Raw genomic sequence first — 26,881 nt, forward strand, 5'->3', positions numbered from 1 at the left:
TTAAATTTCTGTTGGTATCATACGGCACAAAACTCTCAAGAGACAGTAAGGTGGGCTCGCAGTCAGAGGAAAGTGGATTGGGCCTTGGATGTCAAAGACAGACCTTGTCCCAACTCTTCTGAAGTAGACACATTTTCTAAGTGAAGGCCCTTAACTTGACAATAACCCTCTTGTGAGGCCCTGAATATAAACCACATATACTCTTCAGCGGGTGACTGCATTTTCCATGAACATGTTGTATTCTTTGGTGGGAGTTTTGTCTTTCTTTCACATATGTATGAAACACAGATGTGTGAAGCACACTATAAAGGACTAAACAAAACCAACAATAATATAACATACTTGTGTAACAAGTGAAGAGTCTGTCTTCCAAGGTACAAATATATCTGTGTTTGCATGTGGGTGTGCATGTACACATACTATTACTCTTTTAAGGCACTGTAGTTTGTCTTCCTTATCAGTCTGCTGGCCTTCCCAATCATTTAATGAAGCCTCCCTGTTCCAGGAATTTAGTTAGTAATTGTCTCATAAATGAAGTTTCCAGATATCTGTATGAAGCCCTAGCTAGCGTCATGACTCACCACAGCCATACGGAAAGGAGTTGTCTCTGGATTTCACTGACCAAAGACTCTGTTTATACCCCCCAAATTATACAGCCGTCTTGCTGCCGCACTATCCTCTGCTGCTACCCTGTGCTACTGGTTCCTGACTAACTGGCAATTCCTATCTTTCCAAGGGAGTGTTGTCTGGGGTTTTCCCCCTCCTCAAGACCTACATTTCATGTTGCTTCTCCAAGTGTTCATATTTCTCCTTTACAGCAGCAATCTTTGTCCAGGCTTCTTGTGCCTTTTCACAGTACACTATGTGCACAACATGCTTATGACTTCTTCCCACTCAGTTTTATTTGAGAATCACTTTGATATATTTTCTTGCTATTAGAAATCTAAATGAAAGTGTTAAAATAGATTTGACACTAATGTCTGTTGCATTATGATGGAGAACCGAATGTTGTACAGTTTGTAGCAATGGAAAAGTATTTTGTTTATGGTCCTTCACACTGTTTTCAATCAAAAAGCCTGCTTTTCCATCACAGCCATGAATTACTTGAATTATGTTTTCAATAAGGTTTTCCAGATATTATCAAATGCTTTCCTACAAACTGAATTAATTTTTTCTACTATATTCATTTCACGCACTAGTGCTATTCTGTGAAGAAACAAAACAACTACGTTAAGAGTTATGAATAAAAGTTTATGAATAAATATTTAGTTGTGTATTATTTATCCTATAGCCATAAAATGGTATTGGCATTTGTTCCTTTTTTTTCCCCTAGAGGTAGATATTTTCCTGCTTAACTCCTCATATATGAGAGGAAGTAACTGACATGATCACACATTGTCCCTTTTTTAAATAGACTTGTTCTTGTATTTGCTCCTCTTTGCTCATCCAATATTATTCCAATCTCACTACTGCTTTTACCGATCGCTATGCTAGTCATGTGGGTATGGTGACCTTGTTAGGCAATTCTCACAATCTCTTTTCACACAGCATCCTACCAAAATGTTCAGCATATTCAGATTTTTCCAACGCCCATTTAATGACTTTTGATAAATACTTTTTTAAAGGTGTGCACATTTTCAAACTTTTTGAACAATTTGGGTATATATATAAGGGTGTTATTGATAAAGAAAGGTTAAGAACATGGGGTCAGCATTTTAGACACATGGTCTAGTTACTTGTAAGCGTTGAACAGGTCTATCTAATTATCAATCAGAGTGATACTGCATACTGTAAATGGCTTGATCTGTCATCTCCATTAGCTTTACTGCTGATAAAGCTGTCATTTGGAAAAACAGACTAAATGGCTTCAGGAGCTTTGATTCAAATTTAAATGTACATACATAAAGACTTACATAAATATATATATGCAACATGGATCACATGATTTTCAGCAGTGTGACTGGCTCCTGCAAGTGGTTCACAGATCTCTTTGAAGAAATTTAGTAAATACAATCCTGACACCTAGATAAGGTGGTAGTAACTAAATAAGTATGTCTTTGAGCACAATTGGTTGTGTACATGAATGCCAGATTCTGCCATTTGTCAAACTTTGTTCTTCGCCTTGGTAGTTAATGCAAGACTAAGTCTCACCCCAGGTACTGTGGCTTCAGAGATGGAGAGGTGTGTATGAGTACTTACAGCTGTCCTCCTCCTCCATGAAAATACTGATCACGTAACAGGCATACACAAATCCAATCAGCTGTATGAAAGAAGAGGAAAAGCAATCATTAGAACACATTGAACATTTATTAAGTTTTTAGTACAGTGGTATATAAATGCAGGTGTCACAGCTAAATTTAAGAAATATTTGCTTCCATTTCCTGTATTTATATGTAAATTTCAGTGCAAATGGTCACAAACAGCTAAATTAAAGAGACTTTCTCTCTTTTGCTCATGTTGCATTATATTTTAAAATCTTTTCCCAGTCCCACTGAGATCAGTATTGATGAATACTACTATTGAGTAACACAGGTGGAAAACACTTGGACCTTGCTGTTCAGCTATTACTTACATTCCTTTGTTTGTTCAGTACCTCTGTTCTCACATGACTTTGTCCACAGGAATGTGGGCCCCCTAAGCACCTAATTTACATATTAAAAAGATAAAATATTTATTGACTGCTAGAGAATTAAGTCATCGTAAAGCTTGTATGGAATCCACAAGAGATGTCTTTCTGTGTTGCATAAAGTGTCCCAGTGAAGAATTGTTTGGCAAAAGTTTAATTTCATATGTGAAGTGTCATGATGTAGCTGAAAAGTAAAGCTGGGTTATGATTCATCAGCATCAGAAAACACCTTATCAGAAGGGCCTATCAGTAAATCACATTAACCATTTCTTTCATTAACCATGAAAGAAATAAGCAGACTCATTTCCCCAAAGGACACCACCAGCAAAATCATGCCATTATTTTAACAGCAGCTCCCACAAAAACATCCTCCTCAACCCGGATCTGTGCCACTTGTGCCACCGAGAGGAAGGGATTATAAGACCTTTAGGATCAGGGAATAGAAACTCTTCTCATTTGCTTTCCATATAGACAAAACGTTTTCTTATGACCACCACCAAAGAAGAAGAAAATCCCACTGGGCAAGGAAACCTATTAAACTGCACTGGACAGACATGTCCATGCTTGAGAAAATATTGTTTGCGCAGCTGTACACAATTCGTGCTATCTGAAAGCCTTGAACAGACTTGAACAGACATGAGAGATTTCTAAAATAACCCAGAGATTAGTTTTAAGAAAACTCCTTTTTTTCTGGTCCATTCAAAAAAATCTAATTAAAATAGTTCTTCTAAGGGTGTCACGGATCAGCCACCTGAGAAAGAGGTAATTTAATAGTATCTAGACAGGTATAAGCTCCTTCAGAGGCACAGAAACCATTCCAACCTGCTTTCTGGCTGGGCTGCACGAGGAGCTTTACAAGCAGCTCCAAGAGCCTCTCTGCAGACAAAAAGCTTGTCCACGCAAGGGAATTCAGAGAAGTTAAGATGAATTAACTAAAGCTGTGAAATCAATGCACATAAGATAAAGTACATTAAATCCCTGTGTGGCCTTTCCCATTCAGAAATAAAGTGGCCTTAGTTCACTGTAGCTTAATCCTCCTCCAAGGGATTAATCTTCCCCATGGGGAATTAAGCCACAGTACGCCAAAGCTGAGTTACTTGTGAATGAGAGCTGTCACAGCGCTGCAGCACAGTCCTCTCGGAGCTTCCTCTCCAGGACATTCACCTCACTGGTGTTTTGGGAAAGTGAGTTTAATCCAACTTTCCTCTCGCTCTGAGCAGACTGCGGTATCAGCAGCTTCCTTGGCTTTTTTTGGGTCAAATTTACTGGGGCGGTATTGCCACAGCCTCTATCAGGTGGCCACCACTTTGTTGTACTGATGCTCTGAGCCAGCTAAATGCAAACCAGCTCTAGAGGAGTTGCTTGCTGGAGACGGCTAGGACCAAGCTGTGCCTGAGCTACCAAGCCCCACTGTGCCCAGTGTCATGGTGCCTGAAGCTGGATGGGACCTAGAGCCACGGTGGGGCTGGCTGGCTCAGTGCAAGCCCACATTTACCTGCTGAAGACTGTGTGGGTGGGTAAGAGGAGTCCAGCCTCCCACTATTAATGAAAACGGGATCTTGTGGTTCTGTGGCCCTGCACCTCCAGGACCAGCACTGGCTTACACAGAATCACAGAATCGTATAGGTTGGAAAAGACCTTTAAGATCATCGAGTCCAACCGTAAACCTAACACTACCAAGACCACCACTATACCATGTCCCTAAGCACCTCAACCAAACGTCTTTTAAATAATTCCAGGAATGGCGACTCAACCACTTCCCTGGACAGCCTCTTCCAATGCTTGATAACCCTTTCAGTGAAGTAAAATTTCCTAATATCTACTCTAAACCTCCCTTGGTGCAACTTGAGGCCATTTCCTCTTGTCCTATCACTTGTTACTTGGCAGAAGAGACCGACCCCCACCTCTCTACAACCTCCTTTCAGGTAGTTGTAGAGACCAATAAGGTCTCCCCTCAGCCTCCTTTTCTCCAGGCTGAACAACCCCAGTTCCCTCAGTCGCTCCTCATCAGACTTCTGCTCTAGACCCTTCACCAGCTTCGTTGCCCTTCTCTGGACATGCTCCAGCACCTCAATGTCTCTCTGGTAGTGAGGGGCCCAAAACTGAACACGGTATTTGAGGTGCGGCCTCACCAGTGCCGAGGACAGGGGCACGATCACTTCCCTAGTCCTGCTGGGCATGCTATTTTTGATACAAGCCAGGATGCCATTAGCTGTCTTGGCTACCTGGGCACACTGCTGGCTCATATTCAGGTGGCTGTCAACCAACACCCCCAGGTCCTTCTCTGCCAGGCAGACTCCTTGACCAATTTAAGCACATTTTTTCCCCTAAAATTCACAGTTTAGTGCACCTTTCAGGCATGACAACTGAAGCAATACGATATAAAGGCTTCGAAGGGATCAAAAAACCAATCATACTTGAGGTATATTGCTTGTGCCACCTGAACATTACATATAGATTAAATAATTATTGCATTAGTACCACACAAATACCAGAAAAGAGGTGGCTTTTCATGAGGCAATGTCACCCGTTTATTTACAATATTTCTTGTTCACCATTTGTGTTGTGCAATTTGACTGTGTAAGTCAGTCACTTGGGTTTATTTCTTTTCCCTAAACATGACTGAAATATTTTGAAGAGTAAAACTGCTGAGCAAATAATGAACATGATAAAAATGAATTGTAGTACAGCTTGTGGGTTAAATGTTTGTGAAGGAAGATCAAATATTTAGAATTATTTACGATTTTCCAATCGTATTTGTCTTGATTTTTTTCCTCTTCTTAGTATTCTGTATTAAATTAACTTTACTTTTATAAATGCAGTTCCTTCTTTATATGTACATGTGTACTCCATATGCATGCATATTACATAAAACATCTATCACTGAGGGCTTCCAACAAATTTCTCACATGTCTAAGATGTTGGACAGGTGGATAAAGCACAGAAAGAGACTTCCACTCTAATGTGTAATAAACCACCTGACACAAAGAAGACAGCAACAGGGAAAAATACTCTAAGAGGTTGTATTGGGTCTGGCTGAGATGGAGTTAATTTTCCCTGTAGCAGCCCTCCTGGTGCTGTGCTTTGTATTGGTAGCTAGAAAGGTGTGGATAACACACCAGTGTTTTGGCTACTGCTGAGCAGTGCTCGCACAGCATGAAGGCTGTCTCTTCAGCATTCCCCCCTCACCAGTAGGCTGAGTGTGGGCAAGATCTTGGGAGGGGACACAGCTGGGACAGCTGACCCAAACCGACCGAAGGGATATTCCATACCATATGATGTCTGCTCAGCAATAAAAGCTAAGGGAAAGGAGGAGGAAGGGGGGGCTTTTGTTATTACAGCGTTTGTCTTCTGGAGCAACTGCTACACATACTAAAGCTCTGCTTCCTGGGAAGTGGCTGGACATCGCCTGCTGAAGTAGAGAATAAATCTTTTGTTTTCCTTTGCTTCTGCACGCTTTATTAAACTGCCTTTATCTTGACTTACAAGGTGGTTTTTTTCCTTCTCCCCCTTATCTTATCTTATCTTCTCCCTCCACCCTGTCCTGCTGAGGAGGGGAGTCATAGAGCGGCTTGGTGGGCACCTGGCGTCCAGCCAAGGTCAACCCACCACAGAGGTCTTCCCTCCAAAAAAGTATGGGGCTTGGCAAGCCTGATTGTATTCACATTCCTAACAGCTTGCATCTTGCTCTTTCAGTAGATCTTCACCTTAAAATAAAACTTTTCCCAATCTCTTCAGTGTCTGAAACACACTTTGTCTAATCTATGACCTTCTTGCAAAATCAGCAGCTTCTCTCTGCTTCTCAGTATTTCTTTATATTTCTCAGCATTAGCAGATAAATATTCCTCAGTCAGATAGAAATCACTGCCACCTGTTGTGTTTATGGCATATACTTGTTTAAAATATACCATTTCCCCCCATCTATTTAGTTATTACAACCAGGAGAAATAAAAAAATATATTTACCCTCTCTCAATTTCATGGTCTTTTTGAGGGGAAAAGAAAGATCAGGTCTCTAATCACACCAGAAGGTATCATAACCCACCATAGTCCAAGAATATCTTTCTGTAATTAAAAGGCAGAATGCACATTTCTGAAAGAGTAAAGCAACAAAGGAAAAATAGCCCTTTAACATCAATTGTCAGGTATTGCCGTTCAGAGGCAGACAGCAATGTTTGGCTTGTAGCTAACATACTAATAATTATAGTTGGGTAACTGATATCTACAGTATAATTAACATGAAGTGATAAAGTGGGAATATACCCTTCTACAGATGAGACCTGTTTCCAGATCCTTAAACAGAGTTACAGCCACCATAGTGTGAATATTTTTATAAATGAATTAATTAAAACCTCGTCTTTTGCTTTATTGATGGACAGACTAATAAAATATTTATTCCAAAAAATTACTTTTGCTATCTTGATTAACCTAGCTGCTGTTTAATTAATAATGTTATGCTCATGTGAACCTATCTAGCTATCATGTTAATTGCCAATTTGCACTGAGCTGACTGATGTGTACTGCCTGGTTTGATATTGGAAATGTTGGCTATTGGCCTGGCACCAAGTGATAGACTTAAATGCGTGTTCCCTGATACCTAAGGAAATGTGATGCAAATGAGCTGGAAGGTACTTAATTTGCTCATCTTGGATTTCAGTAATCATTCAAAGGGACTAATGAAGTGGTCGGAACAGAATGTCCAAAGGCCACTAGCACCTGAAAGTATAAATGGGAACCTCTGGCTTGATCCAGAGAGCAATTTAGATGCCAAGGTGGGCCTGTCTTGACAATGTTGAGTTTCAAGGCATGGAAACTTTCTGGAATCCCTGCACTGTTGTTATGGTTTAACCCCAGCTGGCAACTAAGCACCACATAGCCGCTCGCTCACTCCCTGCCCCAGCAGGATGGGGGGCAGAGAATTGGAAAGGTAAAAGTGAGAAAACACATGGGTTGAGATAAGAACAGTTTAATAATTGAAATATAATAATAATAATATAATAATAATAATAATGAAAATAACAAAGAGAGATAAATAAAACCCAAGAAAGACAAGTGATGCAAATGAAAACAATTGCTCACCACCAACTGACCGATGCCCAGCAAGTCCCAAAGCAGCAGCCCCCCACCAACCTTCCACCTAGTTTATTGCTGAGCATGACACCATATGGTATGGATTATCCCTTTGGTCAGCTGGGGTCAGCTGTCGCAGCCGTGTCCCCTCCCAGCTTCTTGTGCACCCCCAGCCTACTCACTGGTGGGGTGGGGTGAGGAGCAGAAAAGGCCTTGACTCTGTGTAAGTACTGCTGAGCAATAGCTAAAACGTCCCTGTATTGTCAACTCTGTTTTCAGCATAAATCCAAAACATAGCCCCATACTAGCTACTATGAAGAAAATTAATTTTACCCCAGCCAAAACCAGCACAACTGTACAGGGAACTGCCTGTCTTGCCTGCAGAACTCAGTCTAGTAAACTGTCTCAGAAGACACTTGTCAGTGCTATTCTGCAGAAAATCAAGTGGGAAACTGTGGGAAGAGGCTGTTTTCCCCTCCTTTCATCCAGCTACAGTGTGGTTAGAGTACACATCCTGCTCTGGAGAGAATAAGCAATACATATAATACTCAGCTATTTCCTGGAATCACAGAATCACAGAATGGTTTGGGTTGGAAAGGATCTTTAAAGATCATCTAAAACTCCCCTACTGTGGGCAGGGACATCTTTCAATAGATCAGGTTATTCAAAGCCCCATCCAACCTGATTTTGAACACTTCCAGTGATGGGGCACCTACAGCTTCTCTGGGCAACATGTTCCAGTGTCTCACCACTCATTGTAAAAAAATTTCTTCCTTACAGAAAAAAGATTTAGATCTAAATCTACCCTCTTTGAGTTTAAAACCATTGCCCCTTGTCCTGTCACTACAGACCACGGTAAAAAGCCTTCCTCTGTCTTTCTTATAAGCCCCCTTTATATATTGAAAGGCCACAATAAGGTCTCCCTGCAGCTACATAACCCCAACTCTCTCAGCCTTTCTTCATAAGAGAGGTGTTCCAGTCCTCTGGTCATTTTTGTGGCCCTCCTCTGGACATGCTCAAACAGATCCATGTCTTTCTTGTGCTGGGGACCCCAAAGCTGGATGCAGTGCTCCAGGTGGGGTCTCCGGAGAGCGGAGTAGAGGAGAAGAATCACTTCCCTCGACCTGCTGGCCATGCTTCTGGTGATGCAGCCCAGGATATGGTTGGCTTTCTGGGCTGCAAGTGCACATGTCAGTGCACATGCCAGCTCATGTCAGTTTTTCATCCACCAGGATCCCCAAGTCCTTCTCTGCAGGGCTGCTCTCAATCCATTCATCCCTCAGTCAGTACTGATAATAAGAATTGCCCTGACTCAGGTGCAGGGCCTTGCACTTGGCCTTGTTGAACTTCATGAGGTTTGCACAGGCCCACTCCTCAAGCCTGTCAAGGTCCCTCTGGATGGCTTCCCTTTCCTCTAGTGTACCAGCTGCATCACTCAGCTTGGTGTCATCGGCAAACTTGCTGAGAGTGCACTCAATCCCACTATGTCATTAATGAAGATATGAAATAGGATTGGTCCTGGTACGGACCCCTGAGGGACACCACTTGTTATTAGTTTCCATTTGGACATTGAGCCATTGACTTTAATTCTTTGGACACAGACATCCAGTATTTTTGGAACCACCAGTATTTTCGTACCAAAAATGTTATTTCTTCAATGACTAGCTGATAAATGTTGCTCACATTCTCTAAATCATAGCGATGAGCAGACTCAGGGTGTGGGAAACAATTTTCACCAAGGCTAAGTTAGCAAAGACTTCAGTGTGGATTGCACAAAGGGATTTCTTATTAGTGGAACATGGGTACATTTATATGATGCTATTATCAAGGCTTTTGATGCATAATTTATTTTCTGCTGATAGCCTTAGGTAGAAATGAAGTAGTAGTCTCTGTTATTCTTCTCCTGTGCAGGCAGTATAGTCTCTAGAGGACCTAGATGCTTTAGTCTAACTAAAATCTTTAGGCTTAAGCTATGGACATCTGCATGAAATATAAATGCCTAGTTTAATAGAAGTGAAATTAGATTATATAATTGTCCATCATTAAACTGTAAGAGACTATGAAAACATGTAAGAAATTAAAAACCCTAATAATCTGAGCAAATATATGCTGTGCCATATAATTGCTTTAATAAATGAATATTGCTAGAATATATCCTATTAAAAAGAAGAACCAAACTGAGTGTAAAATGTATATTTACTTGCAAATTAATGTATTTTAATAGTCACCAGTTAATGTAGTTTCCTTAGGAAAACAAGGACAAATGCAAAATAAAATTAGAAGTGATTATTTAAATCAAGGCTATTGTCTGCAGACTGAAATATTTTTGATTAAAATTGATGATTTAGATAATTTTGATTTAAATCTTTCTGCTTGGCTTTGTCATCATCAGCTGTGGCCTTTAAATCCACTCTCACAGTACGTGATTACTTTCCTATCTATCTGCTTCACATACTGCAGTTCCAGTGGTTCAAAGGAGATATGCGAGTGTATACCCGGTATTTAAGATTACATGAAGCAGTGCCCTAGGCTATCGGGTTAATCTTCAGGATCAGGTGTACAAAAGGACACTTATCACTGTTAAGCTACTGCCCAGAGTTTTGTAGAGATCTCATTACAATAAGATAGGACCATCCAAATAAACTAAATAAACATTCAGTAGTCCTGGCTCCCAGATGATATATGCGACATTATAGCTAAACTAGATTTGGAAGATTCCTCTAGTCAAAAAGATAAGGGAACTGTGCTTCACGCCCTTCCTTGTACACACCCAGTCCACCCAGATCGTCATCTCACTAAATATGACTTTTTGTTGACTTTTTTGCTGATGGCAGCTGAAGAGCAATATTTCCCATCTATCTCTGTGGTACTTGAGATGCACAACTTGGCAAACACAACTCCTGTTTTCTGCAAGATATTTCACTATTGCTTAATTTCCCACAATGATTACGGGAGTATGAAAGCAGAATAAACTTTTTAAATTGAATGTTTATGGATAAAAAGGGTGTAAGATACAAAGCTTGACAAGATGTCTTTAAATTTAACTTATAAAATGGAAACTGTGTTGCAAGAGTGAGTTTACTGTAGTAAGAAGGTAAAAATGCATTAAATTACAAACCATACCATTACTATCTCTTGATTAGTATTTTCAGGAGAGCTAACAATTTCTGAGGAAAGAGCAGAACATGAGTAGTTCAATTTCTTAGCAACATACTTGCCACTAACATTTTTAACAATCTGCAAAGAGGACTGTAATGCTCTTTTCTTCCTGTAAATACTAGTAAAGCATTAAAGTAAATCAGAATGGGAGAAACATAAGACCAATAGGATATTATGGCAGGATCTGTGTATATACGTGAGTCAGCAAAATGGAAATATGACTAAGATTATCATGCACAAAGAAATTATAACTCCATGTATTTCAAGACAATGACAACAGATAGCCAAAAATACAATCTGGAGGAAAGGAAACAGGATCAAGAGTAACAGTAGTATATAGTTGTAGTATAACAATAACCATTCACTATAACTGCATGATCATATACTGTATACTATTGTATATAGCTATCAAATTATATGACTGTATATAATTACGCACTATAACTGCTTGATTATATACATTATATTAGAAATATATTGTAACACTATATAATTATACATGATTTCAAAACTGAATGCAATTTTTGAATTACAGAAGAGACAGTCTTAAAGGTATGTTCTCATTTTCTAGAACTAAATGATGAAATGCACAACATTTTGCAGTGGGAGCAGTAGAAGTTGCAACCTTAAAGTACTTAGAAATCTAAAAACATAAAAGAAGACAAACAACTGGAAAAATGTCCAGAAAACATAGCAGGATATGGTAGCAGCAACTTCTGAAGTACATTATATTGTCTAAGCATTATTTTTTTTTCTTTCCTACATCTTCCTAAAATCTACTGGATTTGACTTGAATAAAACTCAGGCTTTAGGGGCGTTGTTTACCAATTTCAGTAGCACAACCCAAAGCCGGTCTGGTTGTGCTGTGCCGTTTACAGCTGTAGTGAAGAGCTTCTAGAGGCTACAACTCCGATAGACCTTAAAATGTGTTAAGGACTTTAAAAGCGGGTGAGAGGAGCTTACGGGTACTTCTGCTTTCTATTGATCAGGGAGAAACAAGTGAGCAGAGATATTAGATAAATGTCTATTCTTAAAATACATAGAGGTTGCTGTTGGCTCATACTGCAGGAGATAATTCCTCTTGAATGCCATCTACCTAGCACTAGGGGAGGAGAGCAGCATGCTGGAAAAGACTATATCTGTTAGCTACTGTGCTTTTTGAAGTCCTACTCTGTACGCACTGTTCTCAAATCCTGGTCTCCACAGTGCCTCTTCATCTTTAAATTAAAAATTGTATTTGACAATCTAATTTTCCCAAGCCAAGATCAGAACCACTGTTACCTGCACTTGGTCTGGGAATTTATTTCTCCAACAGCATAGACATATAGCTACCCCTATTGCCCAGTTGCCCAAAAGGACTTTACCAGTTAAAAAGGAGGACTGCCATGTTATGTTGCCAAGGTGTGTCCCAGCTTGGTTAGGGCTGAGAAAAACAAGTGAGAACATCATGTGTTCTCTCTCCCCCTCTCCCTCTTTAGCTTAGTTATGGCTTATTCTCCCTCCTTTTTTTCTGTTGCCTCTAGAAAACTATAATAAGTTCTTAGAACAGAAGGTTGGAGGATTTGGAACAAACTGTTTAATCCAGACTCCTGTATAATTCTGTAGGTCACAGTATTTCATCTAGATACTCTGGTAGCCCTATGATAACGTTGTCAGAGCACCCCTCACAGATTAGATTGGGGTACTTGTGCTCCAGATGAGTTATGTCCACAGAAGGGATCTGGGAACCTTTGTCCTTCACTCACACAAGAGAAAGAAATAATCCCCAAGCATTAATCCTATTTATTTGTTTGTCTATCGTGATAGTATCTAAGTTTTATATTTTGAATGAAATTAAAGTCTCAACACATCAAAACATTGAACACAGTATTTAAACATGACTGGGTAGTATATAGTGTTTTATCCTGCAATATATTAATTCCTTGTTAATGACTTAACTGAATACAATGAAAGTAAGTCAATACTGTAAAATAGAGCCAGCCTCAAACCTTGAAAGTTGAAGAACAAAACAACAGAAAGGGAAGGGGATGAGGGTGGTAAGAAAGAAGCGGGAGAGAAGGGAGATCTACATCTGAAGAAACACTAATAAAATCACCAGAAAAGAGCTGGATAAAAAAGCAAGACTTTCTCTAGACCTAGTTTTCCTCCAGTGTATAAAGAAAAACAGAAGTTCTGCTAAGAATGGGGTCAAAGTTATCATATTTAGATTAACAACTAATTAGCTTGTCAGCTGAATAACAGGGAGTGAGAAAACCCTTTACATCTAATTTTACAATAAGCAGACAGAAAGATGGCCTTCTAACAGGCCTAACCCTGTTAATCCATAAACATGGCTTGAAAATCATATGGGAAAAAAATGCAAAGCTTTCACTAACAACAATTATGCCAGAGCATACCCCAGGGAAAAATAGAACAACAAAAAGCAACCCACAGATAAAACCTAAGCCATCATATTAACTCATGTTAGGAAATGTTATATGATCTAATGAACTGCAAAGTAAGATTTAATCTCTACCCATACCAGGCTGCTCATATTAGCCCCTCTAGTGGAACCCTCAGAGAGGATTTTCAGGAGTCGTAGACACAGAAACGCACCTCAGAAGTAAGCTCCAAAGCCTGAAAGACATGCACCAGCTTAGACCTGGCACTAATTAAATCACAGGGAAAAAAACGCTTGAATAATAACAAAGAGCTGGTTAAAATTCACAAGAGTGTAGAAATTCATACAAGGCAGCATGGATGAGCACAGACTGTCTGAAAACTTTTCTTATAATCTAGTCTGCAGGGGGAGCTGGAAAAGTAGCATACAGTATTTCTCTCTGTGGATCTCAATTCCAAATTATTTTTGGACGTTGCATAGTTCAATTTTCTTTTTCTATTAAAATTTTGTTCAATAGAGACAAGGAAAATCACAAACAAATAATATTTTTGATATTTTTTCTTGGATGTGTATATATATACTGGAAACTCTTAAAATCTTATCTTCCCTAGAGGACCACAGATGATAAGTCTGTCTATTCTTGGCAAAGAAAGTTTACCTACATCTTTAAGAATGTAAGAAAAGACAAAACAGTCAAATAGATGATGGATTTTGATTCTTGAAAATGAAAAATTAAAAAAATCACTTCTATGTCCACCAGAAACTTTGATTTTGTTTTGCCTTTTTTGCGTGTTCATCCAAATACTACAGTGTTGAACAATAGTATATCACAGAAAGAACAGGTGAAGATAAGAAACTCCTTCCTGATGATCACTTTGTTTTTCCTAATCAATTTTCATCGAACAGGATATTTAGCAGATGATCTACCACACGTGTGCTTTCACTTCTGTATGAATCTGCTGTATTCAAACCACAGAACAAATGACTCGATTTTGAGCCACAGTTGAGCTGGTTTTGCTCTTTGGAAGAAACAATACTGCAATCAGAAACATGGCTGGATTCGTGTGTTTGGCAGGTAACATAGCAGCCTCTTCACTCAGCTGTAACATCTAAAATTGTGCAACACAAAGAACTCTACAATAGCAATGCAGGTCATTTTGAAAAACCCTTGTATGATAATTGGTTTTCTTTGGTTTTCTTTTATGGCCATCCTTCCCACTGCAGTTCTTCTTACTAGGGATGATATTGTTTAATTCTTTCAAGCTGCTACCTGAATGTGCAGATGGAGGTACACAAACACACATATACACACATCCTTATAATGCTTTGTGGAGTGGCCTGCTGTGATATGTGAGAAACAAGACTATCATAAAAGCAGCAATGTTATCAGTTTGCTCAGGTATTCCCAGTTAAACTGTGTGCTAAAAGGCTTTTGTGCTGCATTCCCACTGGGCAGAAAAGCTATCAAGAATTGCAATGAAGCTTTGCTTTCTATCAGTGCCTAATGAATTTCAGAAGCGGCTTCTCCAGTCATATCTGACCCAGTGTGATCTCTTATACCACCTCTCCCAGGCACAGTTTATTTTCTTGCAGTATATGGTCCCTGTATGTACACTGTGGCTTCGTGTCCTCTTCATTCCTGTTTCTTACCAACAGCTTTCACTTGACAGTACATCCCACTGCTCCCTTTACCTTCATCTAGGTCTGATTCTGCAGCCCGAAGCCCAGGGTGCACCCAAAATCAGTATTTCTTTTCCAAGGAGCCTAAGCTCAGCATGTAATCAGGCAACGTGCAAATACACAAGCAACACTGAAGCCATTCTAGAAAGGACTTTGTCTCCCACTGTCAGTACGAAACCAGCATAAGCATCCCTATATGGCTGGTGACTGTGCCCCCATGTGCTGGGCATACGGGTGGCAGCAAATATACTGCTCCAGAGTCAACTGTCAGGGCGTTTTAGCAAATGGGAGGCAGATTTGGCCCTAACTCCTACCTTGAGGCTACTGCTACAAAGAAATGCAAATGCAGCAAGAGAGTCTGCACCTGGTAAAAGCAATTGCAAAAGGAGCCAAAGCAGAATTTGCTGCCTTGAGAATACGTCTTGACCAGAGACAAGTATTAAATGGAAGCATGTCTTTGGAGTCCTTGACTCTGGCTCACCTAGACAGAGCTTTAGGCTACAGCACATAGAGTTGCTTTCCAGAAAACAAGCTCAGAAATCTAGGACATAGGTGTTGGTGCTTACCTGAGTCTTGTTTGGACACAAAGACAGACTCTGAATTACACAGCCTGAAGGAGAAGTCAGGCACAGAAAATGCTAGTCCACTTCTCCTCCTCCTTCTCCTTGCATCCAGAGCTGGGACAGATCTTTGCCACGAAATCTCCCTCCTGTACATGGGGGACACCAGGACCTTGGGAGTACGTCCTTAGTCCTTGGAATAAACATTAGTATACATGGGGGAGGCTGAAGGCATCACCAAAACAAGCAGCTTTGGACATCTGGAGTACATTTCAGCTTCTGTTGGACTGGCTATTTGCTCCAACCCTCTTCCTTTGTTTCCTTGCAGGTACAAATAGGTTTAAGCCTACTAAACCACGTGGTACTGCACAGACTAGCTGAATAAATATCTGAGAGGTTAAACTTTATGGCACTCCTTCCCCTGCTGTTACAATTCCCTTATATTGTGAGCAGAAGTAGAGCTAGCTCATCTAAAGAAAACTCAGATAGGTCTATTTTATAGACAACTCACAGTTCTTTGAAATGTTAACTTTTACAAAAGCCAATTTTCATCAAAAAGAAAATAAAGGAGAGGCAGCCTGATTCCTGTAATAAGCAAATTGGCACAAACTGTAATTATACAATATGAGGACACGGGGACAAACATGACAGAAAGGTGAAGAATGAAAGATGATGGAAGGAGAAAGCCATGTCCCCTGTTAGCGCCCTTTGGGGGATAAGTGATCCAATTGATATAGAGCACTTGCACCTGCAAAAATTTGTTGACCAGATAGCTTACCACAGCTTCTCAAGAATTATATGCTGCCATGGAATAAAAAGGATTCATCTTTTAATCTCATAGATTAGTAAAAGGCCAAAGTATAAGGATATATAAATGGTGTATGAGTAGATCAGTGTTCACAGTGAAGGAAGTAATCTGTGGTGCCCTACTCAGAATCATGCTCAGCCCTGTGCATTTCAAGTATTCATGAATGATTGGGAAATAGGGTGAGGAACTCAATCAAGATCAGTGACAACGCAAAATGAAAGTCAACTACAAAATATTCTAGATGGATCTCATGACATTGAGTGACTGGGTGATAAAATTAGAGCTGAAATTCAATGTCAATAAATGCAAAGTAATGCACATAAGAAAAAACAACCATAACTACTTATATACAGTAATAGGCTCTAAATTTGTTATTACCTCTTGGAAAACTTGTAACAGTTCATTATAAACATCAGCTCAGTGCTCAGAGGCAGTCAGAAAGGAGAATCAAATAGCAGAAGAGCAATAGAAAATAAAGTAGAATACATCATTATGCCACTGTACAAATCCCTTGTGTCCTCCATCCCCAGTGCTACGCACGGTTCTTTCTCCTCATCTCAGAAAGGAAGTAGTTGAATCAGAACAAGTACAGAGAAAGGTGTCAAAGATAATCAAAGATATGGGTGCCTTTGAATAAGGAGAGATTAAACAAATTCACCCTTGGAAAGGAGACAATTGATGACAGAATTATAAAAAAAAATAATGAATGGCTTGGAAAGGATGAATACAAAAAAATTAATCCCACTTTTCATTATATAAGAACAATGGAAAATCAAACCAAATTATCAGATCACAGACTAAGGGGTTGCCTTTCATCACGAACTGAAGGAAGGACATTTTCCACACAAATCAGAATTAAACCGTGGAACTCAATGCACAGAGCATGCTGGAGAGGTGGGACCTATACATGGGTCAAAAGCTGATTAGGCACATTCAATGAAAAAATGTTCATCGGAGGCTATGTAAAACATTTCAGCTACAACAGATTTGTCCCAGGAAGTCCCAGGCAATATTGCCAGGAGATGTTAAGCACTCATGTTTGCTGCATTAAACATGTCAATTTATTATTATTTACATTTGCTAAGTTCAGCTGTAAATCACATAGCTGGAAAATCAGAAGTATGGAAGCCTAACTTACACAATGGAAAAGAGATGAAAATGTTAGCTCTAGGCTTAATGTATGTATCAAATTTCAACCTACTATTTGTTGAATTGAAATGCATTAATTGAAGTTTGGTTGCATGCAGGTTTTGGAATTCATATGAAATGATTCAGTTAGGTATGCTACCTATTCCAGATGAAAGGGAAGACATAATGTTAGATACTTCCATATAAAATATTGAGAATAGATATGAGTGATGGTCAGCTATCATGCTAGATTTCTAGGATTACTCTCAGCAGTTCATAATCCAAGATTTCCTTGTAACTTTATTCATTGTGAGAAATATGAGCTATGATCACAGCTGGGCCAGGAAAACTTCTATCATTTAATTATGAGTAAATTGGCTATACAAAATGTCAAAATACTTTATGAATTTGGTTCTGAAGTCTTTAAAAAGTCAAAAAGTCACACTAGTCAGCCAATCTTTGTTGGTAAAAAATCATTTACTTATGAACTGAAACAACTGCACGGGAAAAAAAAGCCCTCTTAAATGAAAGGAAGGATGTGTTAGGTTAATCGACACATTTCTAAAATACTATTTAGCTGACTGTGGGACTGATATTCACAACCTTATCCCAAAAACTGACATAGTCTTCCAAGTATCAACCATACCTCTAAGTCCTTTGTATTTTTCAGATTTTTGGAAAATTAGTTCATCCGTGGTCAACTTAGCAGATATGTTGAAATGAAAAGCTGTGGACAGAAGGAACTTTCCTCTGTAACCAAAGCCTAAAAGTCTGTCCTGTGTGAGAGGACTGAGCTGTATTTATAATCCAGAAAAAAGGTGACCTGAGGATTTAGTTAAGTAATTTTGGTAAGTTTGCTAAAACCTGAAAGTTCTCATATTCATCAGGTAAACTCCTACTGCCTGTTTAGAGATATTCACAACTGTGTGACTCAAGCTTCACTAGAACTCATTCTTCCTTAATTTTTCTCTGTATTTTCTTATGGATATGGCTCATTCTTTACATGTGTACATGGGAAAATGTGTGTGCTTACAGAATGACACTTCCAAAAGTCCCCAGCATTAAACAACAAAGAGTTTTAATCTCTAAATTACACGTACATTAAATATTTTAAAATAATTACTAACCAAAAATTTGTATTATGCTGAACTTGACCATTATTTATTTTAAGTTAGGGGAAAGATTCTATGTTACTACATGAAAAGAGAAACAGAGCAATAAAATAATAATATTTGGTAAGAATGAGGTTTAAGAGAGAAATAGTAAGATAGCTTCACCGTGACAGAGCCAAGGGACATCTCTGTTTGTTCTGGGAAATACCCAACAGCCAATGTGCAATAGTCAACGTGCCAATACGTAAGTCGTACCTAAACTGTGACCTGTGGCTCCTTATGTCTTTTGCATGCTTAATGCTAAAATTGTATTGATCTGATAGGGTCTTAAGCAGGAAGGAAAATGGACTCTAAAGAAATAACAATTAATTATTTCCAATGGCATTCAATCTGATTATCTGGTAGTATATTAGCTGGATGATGTGAGAAACTGAACTCACTGGTTCATTGACTCAATCTTAATTGCAGTCTTGATTTGATCATATATATAACATCCTTTCCATTAGCTGAACTGAAGTAAATTATCTTAACAATGTGCTTGCTTAGGCTTCTATTTGTTTGCTAAATGTTTTAACAAAATCCATAAGAAGTTTATAGAATAAGTTGCCCTCTCAGATTGGAACATGGATCATGAACACAAGCACAGTTAAAGAATATATTTGAAAGGTACTTGACTCTGTGTCCAAAGTGACAGGGATATTTCAGAATGGATAAACAGTGAATTAAAGAAAACAGTATAATACAATTCCCCAAATTAATCTAAACAAAGAAATAATTTTCAGATAGTTCCTTTAAAACAAAAAAATAGCTTGTGTATCTTTACTGGTGAAAAAATTAAAATACAGATGTCCAACAACTTTATTTGAAAATCTTTAATGTATTCATTTAAGGTTAGAAGAAACTTCTTACAATAGCTTTTGATAGATTATAAATTATTGTATAATGAAATGCTAAAATACCAATAATCTCTTCTACAATTGGAAATATTTCTGATTGTCAGAAAGCAGACAATTAATGTTCTACATAAACAATGAACATACAATTTCAGCTTGTGAAATTCTTATATAACTTTTAAAAATTATTAAGTTTAGTAATTTGAGGAACCCAATGCAAACCTAATAACTGTTAATTTTTTTTGTAAACTTCTAATATTCTTAGATAAATAATGCTATTTGTTTTAAGAAAACAGTCATTTTGTGTTCTGTATGGTTCCTCTAAAAATTTGCATCACAGTGAAAAAAAAAATATTTAGGTATTCCTTATATTCCTTTAGTGGTAAGAACTGATAGTAAGAAAACTATCAAATCTGTATGATCTTACTCACTTTCATGCAGAAAGTCCTGTGAAAGGGATTCGATTTCCTTTTTATGTTATAATGAATAAAACTGATTTATAAATTTATAAGAAATAACATTGAACGGGAAGACAGCTTGCACTACAGAAACTGTGAACTACTAGAGATAACGATTCTAGGAGAAGAGTGGAACGAGGACAGTAAACACCCAGGAACCAGATTGCAGTGACCCGAGATGGAAGGTAGCTTCTAGGAGCAAACAGGTCTATCAGAAAGAGAAGTTCAAGAAAGCCGTCAGACTGACTGAAAGAACACACACTGAAAGAGTATGAACTTTTCCAAGCAGAAACGTAGAAAGTGATGGATTTGGCTCAGTAATGGTTTCTTGGATGACCTGCATACAGATTACTAGAGACAAATATACAATAAAAACAGAAGTGTACAGGGACGTATTCAGAAAGGTCAAGACCCAAGATACAACTAAAAAGAGAATAAAGCATAATAAAAAATATTCAGTGGCATATTACTAATAAAGAGCAAGCTCAAGCAATGAGTTGTCGCAGTCCTCAGTGATGTGGCCCTGAGGCTGTAGGTGCATGTGGCAGCAGTAATTATTTTCCAGCATGGGCAGGTCACCTATCAGCTGGGCAGCCCACTGCAGCTATGCAAACATCTCCGGCCGACTGGAGGCATGGGTTTGAGCAGCTGCGGATAAGGTTTGGCTATGTCAAATGGCATTGCCTTCAAGGGAAGGAATACAGAACCATGGCCTTGAGACGGCTGAAAAATCCAATGTCTTTTCTCTTTATTCCCTTCTTTAGTAGAAAGGTTAACTGTGGTCAGTGAAGTAATGCCACTGACACTAATGAAGGACTCAGGTGAGACTAAGGAAGAATATGTTATTGATCATTTGCATAAATTAGAAATCTGAAGAAATTCAGATATACTAACCCTGGTAAGTTCACCTCAAAGCATGTAGGAGTCTGGCTAAAGCAATCTCAAGCACATCAGAACATACTTGTGAAAATGTGATTAAAACAGGAGAGGCTGGAGAACAGAAAGCCAAAGATTGTCCCTCTCTCTTTACATAAAGACAGGAAAAGAGAAGGGAAAGAGGACCCACAGAATTATATCCCTAACTCCATTTACTATAAATATATTGAAATAAGGCATCACATTATTAGTGAGTAAATAAACGTACTAGTAAGAAGACAAGGTGATAAGTAATAACCAATATGAATTTATCAGAAACTGAATCATGTTGAATCAAGTCTGTTCCTTTTTAGGAGAGATAACAGGCTTTGTGGTTAGGGAAGGAGCAACAGGTGTGATATATCTTGATTTTAGAAAGCATTTTAACACTGCTTGACATTTTTATAAGCAAACTATGAAAATATTGCTTAGAACAAAGTACTGTTATGTAGATTGAACAATTGGCTTGAAAATTGCACTCAGAAATAGCTACCCATTGTTCTCTATCAAATTAAGAGACAGTAGCCAATGAGGCTCCACAGAATTCCACTTGGGTCCAGTACTATCCAGTAGTTTCATTAGTCACTTGCTTATCTGGAGAGATATTATGCCTTTTACACTTCCAGATGGAAGCAAGCTGGCAGCAGTTGCAAGCTCCATGGAGGCCAAGTGCAAATTACTGTACTTAAATAGGAATAATGAAGTACTCGAAGACAGAGTAGGGTGAACAACAGGCAACATAGCAGTTCCACAGAATAATGAATCACATCCTGACTATGACTTGACAATATCATAGTGTTGGGGAAAAAATCAGACAGCATACTGGGATGTAAAACTGAATTTCAAGGTGAATCAGGAGTGCCCTAGTATGCAGCACCAATAAGGCATCGGTTGACAGATTGTGTATATTTTGGAGATATCCCTTCAGCAAAGACGAGAACCAATTAGAACAAGTCCAGATGAGAATTATAAGGATGACCAAACAACTAGAAAACATGACCCCTGTGGAAAGCTTACGATACTAAATTCCACACTCCCTTAAAACTTCCGGATCTGGGAGACTGCATTTACAGTGTATTGTTAGCTCACAGTGTTCATAGAAAGATTAAGTGTAAAGGGCTTCTTCAGACTGCTGCCATCTAAACCACTTATCAAACAATTTTATTCCAGAAATAATAAGTTACTGTCAGAGGATAAAAATCTTAACAGAGCTTTTCAAATTCAATTACAACATGAAACAACTACTAATATCAAAAGACTCAAGGTTTTTTTCATTAGTATTTTAAAGCAGCATGACAGTTTATTTTTAGTGTGTCAATAATGATTCATACTTCTTGTTGAGTCCCCACTGTAAGGGAAAATCTAAAGACAGTTGAACTGTCTTTTTTCAGGCCAATATATGAAAAACATCATTAAAGTTGTTATGAATATAGACAGGGCATAACTTTGTCTGACAGCTATAACAAGAGCGGATGAGATGCAAAGCAGAATCTGATCACTTCAGGTTTTGTGCTGGCTACTATGTGGGCAAGATTCAATTACTATGAAAGAAACATGACACGCAGGAAATCTATCCGAAGCTGAAAAGAGAAAGAAGGTGTGTGTAGGGGTATTATTCTCTGATGGTGAAGAGACACTATTCAAGATGGGATATTACCTTCCCAATAGGCTAAACTAATCACGACCATGAAATAGTCAACATCTTCAACATTAAACAAAACATAAGTTACTGCTGGACCCTGGGCTGTAAATGAGAATAACTCTGTAATTCTTTCTAGGAAGCACCTTGGAGACATTGCCAGCCAGATGTCCAGATGCCCACACCCATCCAGAATGTGGATAGATGCCTAAACATACGCATCTAATATAATTTTAGGAAGCATAGAGTACTCTGCCAAGCTTCCAGCTGCCACTCCAAGAGGTTGATACCTTGTAGGTCCCACTTCACACCCACTTACCATATGCAGATTTCTTAGGCATTTAAAATAGCCAGCTGAAAACCTGGTGGGATAGCATAATGTGCCTACAATGACACCAAATACTTTCATTTAGAAGGCACAAGATATCTTCCAAACTGGGTAGAATAAAAAAAAAGGTACTCTAGAAAGTTTTTGTTCATTGTCTACACTTTACCTCACTTATATTGACCAAAATGAGATTAGGTTTTGTACAGTTGTACTGTAGAAAATGCTTGCTGTTCCTCCCATCTACATAATACAGCTTGACACTATCAAAAGAAGTTGAATTAGATGTGGGTTGGGGGTGGTTGTACTTAGATTAAAGCCTTCTTCCCAGAGGAGGCAGAGGAGTGCAGGAACCTTGAACCAGTCCATAGAGTGCAAGAGAATTTTCTTCCAAAAGGTGTGATTTTGTGCTGTGGTCAAAAAGACACCAAGAAACACTTACAAGCTTCAGATGAAAACTAAGTGGAATGGCTGAAATATATGTGTGGTACTAAAAGCATTGTGCAAGCTATGGCGATCCCCTTCTGAACTCTGGGAAAATAACATGTTCAGCCAAAGTCTGAAATGACAGTTTCCCCTGTCCTGCATGTACCTCCAGAGACATTTAACTAATTAAGAAAGTGGACAATCTTAATCCAGGCTAAGAATCACAAATGATTTGATTATAAGATGGTATTGATAAGGAATAAGATAGTTATTATATTTTGGTTTATGCCTTAAGTTTTGAAAAATGACAACAGAGATCAGGCAGTATGTTTCTCTTTGGTCTGGACCCTCAAAGGAGTGACATGAGTGACATTTTTACATCTTTTCCTGTATCAACTTTCTCAAGATCATCTGCAAAACATAGCAGGAGAGCAGAGTGAGGGTTGTCAGCTTTCCAAAGGAAGTGGTGAAGGAAACTGAAAGGAAAGCAGAAGTGCCTGGCTATGTGTGTATCTGATAACTTTGTTTTCAAGAACAGTTTGATTCTCAGGACTTATTGGTTGGGGAATTGGAGAAGAGGAGCTGTACATCAAAAGGCCAGTTAAGGATCAGGATTTGACTACTTGTCCTATTCTTGCATCAGTACATACTTTGGTGCCTTTTTGAAAGCATATGCAATATCAAAAGGCTGTGCTTTCCAAGCTTGGCTGAAGAGTATAAAAGAGGTAAAATCTTACCTTAGAATATGTTAAGATATAGTCCAGCTGCCTTTTAGAGAGCAGAGAAAGATGCTGGATAATAGCAATGAGAGCTACAGCAAGTGAGGAAGTGACAATTAAAATGTAGGTTGGACAGTTTCTTGCTAAAACAACCCTTTCTCAGCTGCATAATTCTGCCAAATACTACTGAATGGTCGTTCTTACTGTGAAAACTTTTATCAATAAGGTTTGTATAGCTTTATTAAGATTTAGTTGACTAAAATGTAGTGCATAAACACGAGTGATTATTATACTGAAAAAGTGGTAGTATTATACAGAATGAAAATATTTTATAATTGTAACATTTCAACACAAAAATTCCTGAAAGCTGTACCCATCTCAGATTTCTAAGACAGATCAAGAGGTTATGCTTGCAAAATAACTATTGTTTTGTCTTTTTGTCAGAAAAGGAAGCTGTAATTTTTGCAGTAAACAGTAGTAAATGCAATTTCCTTACTGCATTTTGTTCATTTTCTTATTTTCTCTTTTCAATACATGCCTATCCTATCTGTTTTGTACCTATGCCATGTCCTATCTGCATTATAGAAGGTGAATAATCCAGGCTGGAAGAATTTTCTCTGCTTATTTGTCTGTACAGAACCCTGGGAAATGAGATATTTTGACTGGCATTTCTAGTTTCTTTTACTGTTAGTTGTAGCATTATATAGCTCCCAAATACTTTCTAAAAATGTTTACTTCATCTCAAACTTTCTTAGACGAGTTGTTCAGAAAAACAATTATTGTATCGTGGTATATAAAACTTAATCCCATCCCTACTATAGCAGAATTCCTACTTTTGGAAGACAATTAATTCAAAGAAAGATCTAATGTGTGTGAACATCATTTAAGGTACTGAGTTACCATCAGGAAATTCTACTATGCATTTCCTATATTTTCAATAACATCTTATCGGTACAATGTATCCTTTTTCCAGATCAAGTACTTTACAGACCCAGTTTCATCTATTTAAAATATCCTTCTTTTTTAAAGTGATGGACCAGCAAGAATAAAGAATTCTGGTTGGTGCAGTGCATATGAAAACATTATCTTCTCTTAGGTGAGTGATTGCAGTTTTGTCTTCTGCCCAGCTTAGCTAGTTTAACACAACTAATATGCAATAGGCATTAACAGTTAGCTTATCTTATCTTGCTTCCTAGGGTTTTTTTATGTGCATGATGAAAACTGACAGAAAGAAGAGGTAAAGGGAAAGACGAAGAGACACTAAAAGTGAACTAGAGGTTGTGTGGGAAAGAGGACTGGCTAAACCAGAGCAAAATCCTTCCTTATCTTTTCTCGTTGCTTGCTTGCAGGAGGCCAGCTGACTCTGCAAAGGACGATGGAAATAGCTGTGTATAATCTGCAGCTTAGCAAGGATTTCAGACTAACTGTGCTTTCTAATGCTATTGCCTTGCTTATTTTCCCCTTCAAAGGAGGATCTACTGGGAAGTTATTTATTTATATTGCATATAGATTGCACACTTTGGCTGTCATGGTTAGTGTCTCCAGCTGCAGAGCTCAAGGACAGCCTCCATCATGGTGGTTAGCTGTTTTCTGCCCTCAGATCTCATGAAGCTAACTTGTAATCAGAGCAGCAAGTCAAGATCAAGAAAAGAGGGAACTTGGGGTTTAGGATTTATATATCTAAAGCATCCTGCAGTCAAAGCTCAGCTAAATTCAAAGAAAAGTACTTATAGAAAGCAATTTCTCTACTTTAAAAAGGCATCTCGCTCTAGCAGTAGATCAGGTCAACAACCCTTAGGAAAGGCACACCTGAGACTGCTGGGGTCCTTAGGGGAGGACAACTGATTTCAGCTGAATCCAACTGGACTGCCCTAGTGATTGATTCATTAACAGAAGAACAGGTGACCATAGAAACTGTTTTGACATGGTACAGGAAAAACTTTTCTATTCTTAAAAAACTCTGTAGAGGCTTTACAAGGCCTTACAATAACCTGTTTGAACTGTTACTTTTATAGCATATTTTAAGCAAGCACTCAATAAAAATATGGCACACTATTGTATAGAGTGGATATCTAATCCTGCTAAGATAAATTTGCAAAAACTCAAAAAGAACCTGAGTAGGTATGGCAGCTGAGAGAGAAGTAATTTCTGCAGTGAAATAAAAACTCATACTGAGATAGCATTTATTGGATTATAAACATGGTAGCGTTCAAACATGGGTTTATTGAAACATTATTTTAATACTTTTTAAGATCAAATGATTCCAGATGGTTAATCTGGAGTCCCCACAGCTAGGCCTGTCAGATATACTGAAAGTTTAATCAGACTTTTAACACACTGATGGGCTTTGAACAGCCTGGATGCTCTGAAAAAAAAAATCCTTAGGAACAATCATGAAGAGATTGATGAAGATATCTGAATAATAGGCAGCAGCAGTTATGAACATCAAGAGAACGCTTGAGTGCACTGAATTCAGGCAGAAGGTAACAGCATGTTAAAGCAAGGAAACTGTAGCCAAGAATAATGCACTTCTAACACAGGAAACTGTGCTTTTGATTTTCCCTACCTTGCTGAAGAAACCTGACTGAGATTTCAAATCTTGAAAAGAAAGGCACGTATATAAAGGATTAGCAAATATTTATTTTAACACTTTGTGGAAGACTTACCTGTAGAAGAAGATCACACTAATCTTTATCTCTAACATTTCACTACTGACAGAATATGACAAATGACTGTCCCTGTTTTCCTATGGACAGAAGCTATTCAACCTAGAATGAGTCCAGAGTAGATACTTTTCACTCCCTTCCTTTCACAGAAATGCAAAAATTGTGCTTACTTCTATAAGTACAAACATTGCTAATTAGCCCTCATATGAGGTACATATGATAATTTCATTTAATACACACTGATAATTTCATTTAATAGTTATGGAAGCATAAATATTAAACCATTTCCCTGCGCCCCCCCCCCCGTGTCACACAGAA

At 38.4% G+C, this 26,881-nt stretch overlaps 1 protein-coding gene across 1 annotated transcript in view; it reads right to left on the reverse strand.

Moving 5' to 3' along the window:
- Positions 1-26,881, reverse strand: part of NKAIN3 (sodium/potassium transporting ATPase interacting 3) — a 385,022-nt gene that overhangs the window by 22,219 nt on the left and 335,922 nt on the right. Inside the window, exon 5 of the mRNA XM_072851254.1 lies at positions 2,200-2,260. Within this exon, the coding sequence (XP_072707355.1) occupies positions 2,200-2,260 (61 nt within the window). The remainder of the gene's footprint in view (positions 1-2,199; positions 2,261-26,881) is intronic.

This window comes from Ciconia boyciana, chromosome 2, assembly GCF_034638445.1.
Source record: "Ciconia boyciana chromosome 2, ASM3463844v1, whole genome shotgun sequence".
Lineage (NCBI taxonomy): Eukaryota > Metazoa > Chordata > Aves > Ciconiiformes > Ciconiidae > Ciconia > Ciconia boyciana.